This window comes from Rhinopithecus roxellana, chromosome 21 (genome assembly GCF_007565055.1).
Source record: "Rhinopithecus roxellana isolate Shanxi Qingling chromosome 21, ASM756505v1, whole genome shotgun sequence".
NCBI classification, from domain to species: Eukaryota; Metazoa; Chordata; class Mammalia; order Primates; family Cercopithecidae; genus Rhinopithecus; species Rhinopithecus roxellana.
Genome location: NC_044569.1, coordinates 17,157,869 through 17,171,845, shown reverse-complemented (window position 1 = coordinate 17,171,845; position 13,977 = coordinate 17,157,869). Strand labels below are relative to the sequence as shown.

At 44.4% G+C, this 13,977-nt stretch overlaps 1 protein-coding gene across 1 annotated transcript in view; it reads right to left on the bottom strand.

Moving 5' to 3' along the window:
* MOCOS (molybdenum cofactor sulfurase) overlaps positions 1–13,977 on the bottom strand; it is a 59,670-nt gene that overhangs the window by 41,133 nt on the left and 4,560 nt on the right. Inside the window, exons 2-6 of the mRNA XM_010362694.1 lie at positions 10,579–10,668; positions 7,154–7,220; positions 5,618–6,259; positions 2,777–2,853; positions 701–900 (exon numbers count right to left, since the gene is read on the bottom strand). Of these exons, the coding sequence (XP_010360996.1) occupies positions 701–900; positions 2,777–2,853; positions 5,618–6,259; positions 7,154–7,220; positions 10,579–10,668 (1,076 nt within the window). The remainder of the gene's footprint in view (positions 1–700; positions 901–2,776; positions 2,854–5,617; positions 6,260–7,153; positions 7,221–10,578; positions 10,669–13,977) is intronic.

Below are 13,977 nucleotides of genomic sequence, written 5' to 3'. Positions count from 1 at the left end.
TGAGGTCAGGAGTTCGAGACCAGCCTGGCCAAAATGGTGAAACCCCATCTCTACTAAAAATACAAAAGTTAGCCAGGTGTGGTGGTGCGTGCCTGTAATCCCAGCTACTTGGGAGGCTGAGGCATGAGAATTGCCTGAACCTCAGAGGCAGAGGTTGCAGTAAGCCAAGATCATGCCATTGCACTCCAGCCTGGGTGAAAGAACGAGACCCCATCTCAAAAAAATAAATAAAAATGTTGATGCGGATGTGCTTTCAAGGAAAAACCAGCACCATCTTCCAAACACCCAACAATTGAATCCATTCCCCACAGAGCTGCTCTGGGAATGACCTTTGGTTCCTGTTATCCATCTGTAACACCCCGCCTGATAACCACCTACCACCATGCCTGAGTGCTCAGTGCAACTCTGGACATTTTAGTGGACCAGGAAGTGAAGTGAGCAGCTTATTCAACTACAGCAAAGACCCAGTGGTTCCCCCCCTGCCATCAGAAGAACTGGCCTCTTTCTTCCCATTTGAAAGTTACCACTTTTGGCTGAGTAAAGAGGGCTGAAAAACGAGGGTGAATGAGGGTGAAAAGGCATGTGGTTGAGGGCCAGGTGTGGCTTCTTCAACAGTGCACGGACTTTGTCACACTGCATTGCTCTCGTCTGGAACTCAGACGAGTTGTAAAAAGGTCAGCAGGATGGAAAGAAAACCTACCTGGGAGTAACCAATGATGTTCCCTTTGTCATCCAGCACATTAAAATTGATGATCGGACCCTGAACCTCGGGGCTGCTGAACTCGGAATCGCTGTAAATCCTCACCACAGCGGCTCCGTTGGGGTACCGGAGAGAAGACAGGGCCACGTAGGTATACTGAGCCAAGGTGAAGGTGTGCTGCTTTATATTCTCCATTCCACCTCAAATCAATCATGAAACACAAGAGAATCATGACCTTTACGTAAATTCACTCATTCTTTTTTTTTTTTTTTTTTTTTTTTTTTTTGAGACAGGGTCTCACTCTGTCACCCAGGTTGGATCCCGGCTCACTATAGCCTCAACCTTCTGGGCTCAGGTGATCCTCTCACCTCAGCCTCCCAAGTAGCTGGGACTACAGGCGTTCACATTATGCCTGACTAATTTTTGTATTTTTTGGAGAGATGGAGTTTCACCATGTTGCCCAGGCTGGTCTCCAGCTCCTGGGCTCAAGTGATCCACCTGCGTCAGCCTCCCAAAGTGCTGGGATTACAGGCATGAGCCACCACGCCTGGCACCACTAACTCACTTTTAAGAAAACAAGTTTGTTATAACTAGCAAACTTTGACCTCACATTAATAATTTTAAATGCGTGTAAATAGTGGATGGTACTGCCCTTATGACAAATGTTTAGTTCTTCAGTACTGAACAACAGAATTTTTCCATAGGCATTCTTGTCATCCTCTTTTTTATATATAATGTTACTTAAACATTTAGATATTTAGACCCTTTGGTAACAGATCACAAAATGTATGTTTTTTCCTCTAAATGTGTTTTTGCTGTTTGTTTTTATTAATGTTTAAATCATTTTAAAACTACACAAAGCAATGAAGAATACATGCTTCAACATGAGTGAACCTTGGAAATGTGCTAAGTGAAGCTAGACACAAAAGGACAAATGTTGTATGGTTCTACTTAGATGAGTTACCAAGAATAGGTAAATCCACAGAGAAATAAAGTAGTTCCAAGGGTTGGAGGGGGAGGAGGAAATAGGGAGTTATTTTTTAATGGGTAGAGAGTTTCTGTTTGGAATGACAGAGTTCTGGAAATAGATAGTGGTGATGGTGGCACGACATTGTGAATGTACTTACTATGACTGAGTTGTACACTTAAAAATAGTTAAAATGGTAAATTTTATATTATGTATTTTTTACCACAATTTTTATTTTTTAAAAAAGGAACAATTACATAGGAAAAAAAAATCAGGGTTTGCCATATTGTGGACTGGTACAGTCAACCTTTGCGTTCCAAGGTGCCTGGTCCTGATAGACCCTGTCAACTGCAGTTTGGGGGCCCTGTTAATATCTTTCCTTGGAAAGTACTCACTACTCAGTGCCTGTCTTCACTGACTCCTCCCATTGTCCCAGATCATGCCCACTCACCTCCCTGCATTGCCATCAGGGCGACCCTCTCTTCCCGTGAATCCTGTCTGCCCCTAGTGTTGGGCTAAGACTAACGTTAAGGCACTGAAGGGTCCCATTACTGTGACAAAAGAGCAATGGCCAGGAAAGAAAGCAGGCATCATGCGAAGACCATTGGCAGACACAGTGGTTGGGTGCCCATGGTTACGCATCAGTATGACCTGGATTAAATCCTGGCCCTCCTGGTTTCCAGCTCCCTGGCCTGGAACGTGTTTAACCTCTTGGAGCATCAGCTCATTCATGGGCAGAGCTACCCCGTGGGGCAGTGGGGAGGACCCAGAAAGGCAAGAGCGGGTAAAGGCCTCAGGATCTGTAACCATTCTCAGGACCCAGGGAGGCTCTTCCCATTCTGTGAAGCTATCAGTCTCCTGATTTGGAATGTCTTCTACCTGTTAAAATGTTATTTCAGCTGAAAAAACAGAAAGCAATCCAAAAACCCCACCTCATTCTCTTGCTCTCTGAAGTGGTTTTGAAGTTACTAGGAATCAAATTTAACTGCATGGAGTGCCAGTCACTTCCACAGACCCTGTCTCCTTCACCTGAATCACACCTGTGCCGGAGCTCCCTCAAGGACACAACAACAGGAGCAAATTCCACTGGGATAGAAACGTCCACTGACCTGTGAGGCGTTCTAGGGTGTCAAATCCATGTTTTAGTGCGATCACATCAAGGAATGAGATGGTGCCATCTTCAAACCTATAACCACAGGGTGAGGAGAATAGGTCAAGCTGTGGCCAAAACAATCCATGTGCATTTTGTGGTATATAATGAGCTTTAGATTTTAGGCTTAGCTGTTGATATGATTTGGCTTTATGTCTCCACCCAAATCTCATCTCCAATTGTAATCCCCAGGTGTTGACGGATGGACCTGGTAGGTGACTGGATCATGGGGGTGGATTCCCCCTTGCTGTTCTCATTTTGTGATAGTGAGAGAGTTCTCACGAGATCTGATGGTTTTATAAATGGCAGTTCCCCTGGGCTCTTCTCTGTCTCTCCTGCTGCCTTGTGAAGAAAGTGCCCGCTTCCCCTTCCACCATGATTGTAAGTTTCCTGAGGCCCCTCCAGCCATGCAGAACTGTGAGCCAATTAAACCCCCTTTGTTTATAAATTACCCAGTCTTGGGTAGTATCTTTATAGCAGTGTGAAATTGGACTAATAGAGCTGTAATCTATTAATACCTTCCCTCTGCTGTCTTATAAAACATTGCCCTGCCCTTCAGGATGGGGGGACTTTGTATACCAAGACCTGTCCGGCTGCCTCTGGCCCTGACCCACTCTGCAGTTTTCTTGGGCTGCTCTAGATTTTGTAGGGTGGCCAGGTGCAGTGGCTCATGCCTGTTATCTCAACACTTTGGGAGGCCCGGGTGGGAGGATCACTTGAGGCCAAGAGTTTGAAACCACCTGCCTGTGCAACACAGCAAGACCCCATCTCTACAAAAAATTTTGTTAAAACTAGCCAGTTATTAATTGATTGATAATTATTTATTGATCAAATACTTAATAGATTCTTTCTTAAAAGAGGAGTTTTTTGTTTCTGTCAAGGGATGTACTTCACTGAGTTATAAAATACATAAAGTTAAGAACATAGTCAAGGTACCCATTCAATAAACCTTTAGGTTGAGTATTAAATATCTTGAGTTCTGGTCCTAAGTTCACAAGAAAAAAAATTGGCTTATAATGGTAAATAAATATATTCAGCTTTCTGGGAATGTTGGCGTGTCATCTGTTGTAAAGTCATCTACCTGAATCAAAGGAAAGAGGTCTGATCCCCCCAGCCCACCCATGCCCTGGCCCCCAGTGAGCTGCCCCACTTCTCTTGGCCTTCAGGTGCCCTTATTGGCCAAATTAAATGTGAGGTGTTGCTTTGTTCTGCCTGTAAGTTACATTATATTATGCCTGTCATTCTTTTCTCATTTGGTTCTGTTACATGGTAAATTATCACACTTGGAGTCAAAAGGTTTTACATGAGCGTTCCTGTTTTAGAAGCCCCCCAACTATGGACAAGTTCTAAATAAAAGAGACATCAAATAGCCTCCTAACATTGATCCCCACCATTCTGATACTTCACCTATGTTAGCTCTAAAAGGACAGTATTATCATTTCTCTCTCTCTTTTTTTTTTTTTTGAGATGGAGTCTTGCTCTGTCACCCAGGCTAGAGTGCAGTGGGCATGATCTTGGCTCACTGCAACCTCCACCTCCTGGACTCAAGCAATTCTCCTGCCTCAACCTCCTGAGTAGCTGGGATTACAGGCACCCATCACCACACCCAGCTAATTTTTGTGTTTTTAGTAGAGACAGGGTTTCACCATGTTGGGCAGGCCGGTCTTGAACTCCTGACCTCGTGATCCACCCACCTCAGCCTCCCAAAGTGCTGGGATTACAGGTGTGAGCCACCACACCTGGCCCAATATTATCATTTCTACTTTACAGAAAAAACATGAGGTGCAGAGAACAAGTCATACGTCCCCTCGCTGGTGTGCAGTGGAGCGGGGACTCGTTCCCCAGTGGTCCAGCCTCAGGCATACACAGCTAATGCTGACTCTATTGTCAAGGCCATGGCCCTACATGCAGGACCCTTGAGTCTGTGTGGAGTTCACGGGGATCTAAAGCCCTTCCCATCTATGTCCCAGGCCTTCTCCGGAATCCTGTAGGTGATTAGTTGCCTACCCAACCCTGTGTCACCACTGTTGATCCAGCAGAACCCTGGGTCAGCCACCATTTTCAGCCTTGACACATTCGACCTTACAGGTCCCAGCTGTCACCATCTGAAAGATTCCTGAGCATAACTCACACCACCTGCCCTTGCAGCCTGGGGATGAGGCATATGCCAACAACCCAGGCAGAGGCCTCTGGCATTTGAGGGCAAGTGACAGCCTGTACCCAGACTCCCTCTGTAACACTCATAGTGGGGCTCACTGAGGTTGCTGCTAACACTGCCTCAAAAGTCTGGGGGTCTCTGCTTTAACTGATTCTTCCGGCTAACTAGGTGCCAGGCTAAGCTGATCCTAGCTGCTGGAGAACCAGCTATGCTGTCAATGTGTGGGCAGACTTATTCCAAACGGTGCCACCTTTTAAAGCCACTGGGTTCACCTTTTAAAGCCACTGTTTCAACTGCTGCAATCTCTTGTCAGTGCTGAAGGCAAAGGTCTGGTAGCTCACCCTCCTTACACCATGGGGGCTTTTCACCTCTCCTGTGTGCAGTTCTTATCTGCAGGCCCCGGTCCTCTCACAGCTCTGGAGAAGTCTCTCAAATGGGGGCAGAATTCACTGAACCACCTGTGTCACTTCCAGTCAACCTCTGCCTCCCAGATCTGAGCCCTGCCATCAGCCTGTCCCTGCCAGTAACCTGAATTCTGCTGACCCCCAAAGCCAGACCCACCTCTTGCATAATCCTCCAGGAGAAACAGACCAGCCCCCACCTTGCTGAACTCCTCTGGCCCCTCCCCTGTGGCAAGGTTACCTTTGAGCCACTGATGGCCTTGGGATGTAGAAGTCTTCTCCTGCTAGGTAGGCAGAGGCTGTGCCTCCTCCAAAGTACGTCTTCCTCAGTAGAGGAGCTGCACGATTATGGACCAGCAGAGCACCCAGGCCCGTAGGGAACCCGAAGATCTTATAGAAGGAGATGGGGACAAAGTCGGCCTGGTGAGCTGACAGGTCCAAAGGCGAGGTGCTCACATACGATGCTGCGTCGAGCAGCACAAACCACTTCCCAGGCGTGCTCACAGGGTGCAACCGCCCAGACTTGACCTCTTCTATCCAGGACAGGGGGTATCTGACTCCAGAAAAGTTACTCTGAGCTGGGTAGCAGAAGAGATGCGGCAGTTGGCAGTCTGGGTCGCTGACCGAAGCACCACGTTCCTCTGCAGACCACAGGTCCTCTGGCCTGACCGGGGTGGACGTGACATTTATGGCCATGGTCACGTTCCTCATGCCCACTACAGAAGTGTGGCTGTCGGTGAGGTAACAGAACTGACTCCCACTGCTCTCTGGGCCCTGGGACACCCATGGAAAGGCCTCTGCCACCAGTTTGAGAGCAGCCGTGCTCCCAGAAGTGAAGATCACAGTGTAGTCCTCTGCGGTGGTGTGGAAGTGCGCCAGGATTCTGGAAGAAGCACAACATCCCCGCAACCCCTGGATCTCAGCCCCAGCGCTGAATGTTTGCAGGCTGTTTTGTTTCTATTAACTATGACTTCTCTACCTTAATGGATAGATAGGCTTTGCCACAGCTGTGAAATTAGAGCAGGGGCAATGGAAGCCGTGGGAACGAGTTCCAGTTGGCGAAATCCTCTTACCTCCCAAATATCACTGGATATCTCCAATTTGAGATGACGAAAATCCACGATAAACTTAATCAGAGTTGATACTACCCTCTCTCCTTGGTGCTTTCTATGCAGCTCTAACATAACAAGGTTTAAGTAGTAATCAACCTGCTTACATTGCTTTTAATTTTGGCAACCCTAATAGCAAAACAGTACCACTTTCAAATTTGAAATAACTTGAAATTGTGTTAATAATTTTAAGTACCACCTGGAAATTATTTGCCAGATACTGTTACATGTAGAAAGTATAGAGAGCTGTTTAACATACAAATACTAGTAAGAAAAGGGGGAAAAGGGGGAAAAAAGGAAGAAAACAAGATGCCTAATAAAACTTCTTATGAAAAGGAAAACCAGAGAAATAGTACTTTTCTTCTTTCTGAAAACAAGACCTACGATCCTGGGTCACTCCCTATCACTCTGGCACTACAGAGTCTCTGGAGCCACACAGAACAGCTGTGTGCATCTACCTGTGCCTCTCACCTGCCCCACATTGCATCTACTCACCCCTGCCTTTCTGAGCTCTGACTCTGATGTTTCTCAACATGCATGCATTGCCTTTTAGCCAACTGTGATCCTCCTGAAACCAATTCAGAACCTTTGTGGGATGCAGGCAAGTCTTAGGAAGGAAGTCTGTCTGCCTAGGTATGCCCAGTTCAGCAGGTGTCCCTGATGCTTACCTGTAGCGCACCTGCTCCACAGTGTCATAGGTGAGCTTGCTGCTGATGTTCTGGCTGTGAGGATTACCTGGCAGGTTACAAAGACAAGGCCACCAAGTCACTACTTAGGGTCTCTTCTTTTGTGTTCCTTCCAAACCCACTCCCTCAGTTTCTCAAAAAGCTCAACATAAAACTACCATATCACCCCACAATTCCACTTCTAGATTTCTACTCCTCAAAAATGAAAACTTATGTCCATACAGACTTGCACGTGAATGTTCATAGCTTTATTCAGAAAGCCAAATTCTGGAAACAATGTAAATGTCCATCAACGGGTGAACAGATAAACAAAATATGCTACATCCATAAAATAAAAGTGATTTGGTTTTTTGCTGTCTTGCTCTGTCACCCAGGATGGAGTGTGGTGGCATGACCATAAGTCACTGCAGCTTCAAACTCCTGGGCTCAAGCAATCCTCCCATCTCAGCCTCCTGAGTAACTGTGACTACAGGTGTGCACCACTACACCCGGCTAACTTTTTAAAATTACTTTTTGTAGAGATGAGGTCTCACTATGTTGCCCAGGCTGGTCTTGAACTCTTGGGTTCAAGCAGTCTTCCTGCCTCAGCCTCCCCAAGTGCTAGGATTATAGGCATGAGCCACTGCGCCCAGCCAGGGAAGTTATTTGCCAATAAAAAGGAACAAACTACTGGCTATGTCATGAAAGAACTTCAAAAGCATGGTAAATGAAATACTCCAGACACAAGAATATACAAGATGCATGAATCAATTTACATTAAATGTCCAGCAAAAGAATTGTAGAGAGATAGAGAGATACACAAAGTCGATTAGCAATTGCCTGGGGCTGAGGGTAGCAACAAGAATTATCTGTAATGGGCATGAAGGATCTTTTTGGGGGAATGAACACATCTAACTGATTTATAGTGATGATTGCATCACTAGGTCAATTACTAAAAAATCATTATTGGACACCTGAAATAGATTTTTTGTTTGTTTGCTTGCTTTTTTTAGAGAGACAGAATCTTACTCTATCACTCAGGCTGGAGTACAGTGGCATGATCATAGCTCACTATAACCTTGAATTCCTGGACTCAAGGGCTCCTCCTGCCTCAGCCTCCTGAATAGCTAGCACCACAGGCATGTGCCACCACACCTGGCTGATATTGTAAATTTTGGTTTTTTGTAAAGATAGGCTCTTGCTATGTTGCCCAGGCTTGTCTTAAACTCCTGGGCTGAAGTAATCCTCCTACCTTGGCCTCCCAAAGCACTGGGATTATAGGCCTGAGACACTGTACCCAGCTGGTAAATTTATGATACGGTTAAAAAAAAATCTCTCCTCACCAGTAAAACCAAATGTGATCGGGAAGAGTATTTTAGAGCTGGAAGTCAGCTCAGAAGCAGGCCAGTGCAAGAGGCTCTTCTACATGTTCCAGACAGGTGGCAGTGGCTCTGTTTTAACTCCAGAGAACGTAGTATACAGCCTCAGGAGGCAGCCCTTTTCTCCAAGCATGAAGCAGAGCCATGAACACCACTTAATCTAAGTCCCCACCTATTGCCCTGCAGATCCCACCACCACTACTGATACCATTCCTGCAGAAATAATTGGCCTAGCCTCCAAATATGTGAAGGGGGCCACTGTGCTGCCCTTAGCCACCCACTCTCAAGGATGAAAGCCCTCCTCCCAATTTCAGTCTTCCTTTTAACTTCTAGTTTTGCTGCCTTCCCGGTGTCCTCACCAAGTGTGTCCTAGAGTATCATGACCTCCCTCAAACTTAGCCCCCAGACAGGCCTTGGTAAGGCCTGACCTATCAGGCCAGGCACCAGCATTTCTCAGGAGCTACATGTGCTCATTAACGCAGACTTTGCCCTTTTGTTTTAGATTTATTTTTTCCTTCAAAATACACTGAAAGATTGCACTGGATTTCTGGCCACTGCAGCTACCACATGTTCCGTTTCCACATTGCTAGTAACCTGTGGGACATGGTAATTATCCTAATTATCTTTCCTCTGCTTGGCTTTAGCTCTGCATCATTAGGACTACCTGCAATCTCATCCCTGCTATCTCTCAGGCTTTCCCACGGTTATGGCTCTTGCAAACGTCAAAGAAGGAGAATTACAAGTCCCTTTGCAAATTGCAAATTAAAATCAAGATAAATTCCTCCTTGGCACCTTCCCAGAAGACTGTTCCCCAGATTTAAATATCTGCTGGCTGCTTAGAGCCAAGATACAAACCCGTTAATGTGGCATAACAGAAGTATCCTGAATCAAGGCACTCTGGTGGAGGCTAACGGCTTGGGCTCTGGAGCTAAACTACCTGGAAACCCAGCTTCTAGCTCCCCCAAGCTCCTTCCTGTGAAGCCTCAGACTAGTTACTTGCCCTCTCTGGGGCCCCATTTCTTCACCTGTAAAACAGGAGTGATACCAGAACCTATGCTTCTTGGGTTGTTGTGAGGCTGAAAAGAGAAAGCTCATAGTGAGTACCTGATAAATGTTATTTATCGCTATTCTCATCACAAATATTACAATTGTTACTGCCACTATGATTTCAAATTCCCTTTCCAAAGCATGTGAGGATCATGTTGGGCTGCTAATAAATGCCACTGATGACAAAACCACTGCTCCTAGAACAAAGATCAAGCATCTACAACGCCCTGCACTGGCTTCTTCTCCCTCCCTCCCCATTCGGACCTCTCCCTCTCTCCTCCCTCCACGTTCCTGGACTGGTTCCTGAAACCACTACAGGATCTTGGCTCAGGCTGTTACCCTGCCTGCTCGCACTTCTCCCATCTTGTCTGAGTGAATTCTGGCTCATCCTCCTCATCCACTCCACTCCAAAGGAAACTTTCCCTGACATACACAAGCCAACCCCACTGTCACTACAGATACAGGCTGGCCTGGAACTAGGCACCTGTTGTCCATAGTCCTTCACACAGTTGGTAATCACATTTATTTGGAGTTCACTTAAGGTCTTGTCTTCCAGGACTAGATTGCAGTGTCCAAGAAGAAAGGGATTTGTTTATTTTGTTCCCATTATAGCACTGTGCCGCACACATCATAGTGGCTCAATGAGCATTTATAGGGTGAATGACTGAATTAACATCCCTTCTGCTGCCCTACTCTCTGCACTGTACAGGGTCACTCACCACCATCAAACACAGCACCTTTGAATCTCTGTGCCCTTCCTAACACTGGCCCCTTCTTCTGGTAGTAACCTGTGTGTCTGTCCCTGAGCCAGCTCCCTCCATCCCAGCCACACGTTTACAGTACAGAATGACCCAGGGTGCTTGCCTGGCCCCTATCTTACATGGGGCTTATTCAGCTTTTTGTGGTCAGAACAGTCCCAGTCTATTAACGCAACATTTAATATGCATAGGTATATCAGCTGCATGTAGTTGACTAAAACCCGTTTCAGGCGTTTTTCATTACCGTAAGTGTTTTCCATGAGATCATTAGTGAAGCTTTCGAGCTGGCTCTGGGAGAACAAGGTGGCACCTGCATGGTCAAGGTAGACAGTTCCTGAAAGAAAAAAAAAACCTGCAGGTTGTTTTTCATGGGTATTTCAGTACTTTTACCTGAATCTTGTTTGTATAAGCCCAACCGATGCCATCTAATGCGTGTCGACGTAACACCAGGCCACTGACTTGAGCCCGGTGCCTCTTGATATGTGCCTCTTAATCCAAGTGTAGGCATGAGCAGTGGAAGGACTGCGCTTCTAATGCTGAAGGACCTTTCAAGCCCTGAGAAAGCCCTCCTGATTAATCAGCTCTCTTCACTCTTTTGTGAACCTGGAACAGCATCCCTCACAGAGAAGGTGCCCAGCAGACATTGGTGATGAATGGCGGCAAAGCTGTTTCACATTGTGACTCACAACCTGTTCTGGAGGTTCTGGGAGGATTCCCTGAGGGGAGAGCCCTGATCCTACTTTCCCACACTGCTCTGCACCCCTCAACCCTAATGCAGCTGTGAGAGCTTCCAAGAATACAAGGAATGCAAACGATCCTTCCAGCCTCTCTCAGAGAGAAATGCAAATTTAGATGAAAATGAGATACTGTGGTTTACTGATCAGATTGGCAGAGATCAGTGGTTGGATCCCTCAATGTGTGAATGGAGCTGTGGCAAAACAAGCTCACTGGTACACAGCTGGTAGGAGGGTACACAGGCATACTTTTTTTATGCTCAGCAATTTAGCAACATCAGTTCACGCTTTAAAATGTACACATCCTTTGACCTAGCAATTCCTCTTGCAGGAATTCATCTTACAAATACCCACACTTTTGTGGAATGACCTGAATATCAGGATATTCAATGAACTATTGCCTGCAATAGCAAAAGATTGGAAACAACTTAAATGTCCATCAATCCGCTTTTAAAATAAACATTGTACACTATCTAATAAGTACTGACATGAAACAAACTCTGAGATACACTTTTAAGTACATATAATATGAAGAGATTCATTCATTCACTTATCAAATGTTTTGTGTAGAATGGGTTGTTTTATCAAAGCTTAATTGAGACATAACATAAAATTCACCCTCTTAAAGTATACAATTCAGTGGTTTTTAACATATTCATAAAATTACATAAATACCATTAATTTTAGAATATTTTCATTCATCCCCAAAAGAAATCCCATATAATTACCAATCACTCCCCATTGCCTCCAACCCCAGCCCTTGATAACCGCTAATCTACTTTCTGCTTCTCTAGATTTGCCTATTCTGAACATTTCATGTAAAAGGAACCATACAATATGTGGTCTTTAGTGTCTGACTTCTTTCACTTAGCATAATGTTTTCAAGGTACATCCACATTGTAGCATGCATCAGAACTTCCTTTAATGGCAGAATAGTTTTCCATTGTATGAATATACCACATTTTATGTATCCATTCATCTACTGAGGAATATTTGGGTTGTTTCCAGTTTTGTGTATTATAAATGATTGCTGCTATGAATATTGGTGTACAAGTTTTTTTTTTTTTTTTTTTTTTTTTTTTTTTTTTGAGGCAGAGTCTTGCTCTGTCGCCCAGGCTGGAGTGCAGTGGCCGGATCTCAGCTCACTGCAAGCTCCGCCTCCCGGGTTCCCGCCATTCTCCTGCCTCAACCTCCCAAGTAGCTGGGACTACAGGCGTCCGCCACCTCGCCCGGCTAGTTTTTTGTATTTTTAGTAGAGACGGGGTTTCACTGTGTTCGCCAGGATGGTCTCGATCTCCTGACCTTGTGATCCGCCCGTCTCGACCTCCCAAAGTGCTGGGATTACAGGCTTGAGCCACCGCGCCTGGCCATGTATACAAGTTTTTATGTGGATGTATTTTCTCTCATTTGGTGGGTTATCCTTTCACTTTCTTGATGGTGTTCATTGAAACATACAAGTTCTTTTTAACTTTGATAAAATTCAATTTGTCTATTTTTGTTGTTGCATTTTTGGTGTCATAAATTATTGTCTAATCCAACAAGGTCCTAGTGATTTATGCTTACATATTACTCTAAGAATATTATACTTTTAGCTGTTTCATATTTAGGTCTTTGATCCACTGAGTTAATTTTTGAATGCAGTATGAGGTAGGGGTCCAAGTTCATTCTTTTGCATGTCAATATCCAGTTGTCCCAATATCACTTATTGAAGAAGTTATTATTTCTCTCATTGAATAGTCTTGGAATATGTTGAAAATCAATTGACCATAGACATATGGGTTTATTGAATTAAAATTCTATTTCATTGGTCTCTATGTGTATACTTATGCCAATATTACACTGTCTTTATTCTGTAACTTTATAGTAAGTTTTGAAACTGGGAAGTGTGATTCCTCCAACTTTGATCTTCAAGATTGCTTTGAGGTCATGTGCAGTGGCACACACCTGTAATCCCAGCACTTTGGGAAGCCGAGGGGAGTGGACCATTTGAGGTCAGGAGTTCAAGACCAGCGTGGCCAACATGGTGAAACCCCATCTCTACTACAAATACAAAAATTAGCCAGGCAGTAATGATGTGCGCCTGTAATCCCAGCTACTCGGGAGGCTGAGGCAGGAGAATCACTTGAGCCTGGGAGGTAGAGATTGCAATGAGCTGAGATTGCACCACTGCACTCCAGTCTTTATGACAGAGACCCTGACTCAAAAAATAAAATAAAATAAAATGATTGCTTTGGCTATTCTAAGTCGCTTGTATTTCTATGTAAATTTTAAAATCAGCTTGTCAACTTCTGCAAAAAGCCAGCTGGGATTTTGATAGGAATTTCATTGAATCTATATATCAATTTGGGGATTATTGCCATGTTAACAATATTAAGTCTTCCAACCCATCAATACAGGATATTTTTCCATTTATTTAGGTCTTCTTTAATTTCTTTCAATGATGTTTTACAATTTTCAGTGTATGTCATACTTCTTTTGATACATTTTTTGTGTATTTTATTATTTTTGATGCCTTAGGAACTGTTTTTCTAATTTCATTTTTATAGTATTTATTGCCAATGTATAGAAATTGAACTGATGTTTGCATATTGATCTTATATCCTACCACTTGGCTAAATTTGTTTTTAAATTCCAATAGTTTTGTGTGTGGATTCCTTGAAATTTTTAATATACAAAATTACATTATTGGCAAGTAGAGATAGTTTTACTTCTTTCCAATGTGGAACACTTCTATTTTGTTTTCTTGCCTAATTGCCCTGGCTACAGCCTCCAGTACAACGTTGAAAAGAAGTGGTGAGAACAGGCACCTTTGTTTTGTTTCAAACTCAGGATGAAAGTTTTCAGTCTTTCACCACAAAGTATGATGTTAGCTGTGGGGGGTTTTGAAGATGACCTTTATCAGTTGGTTA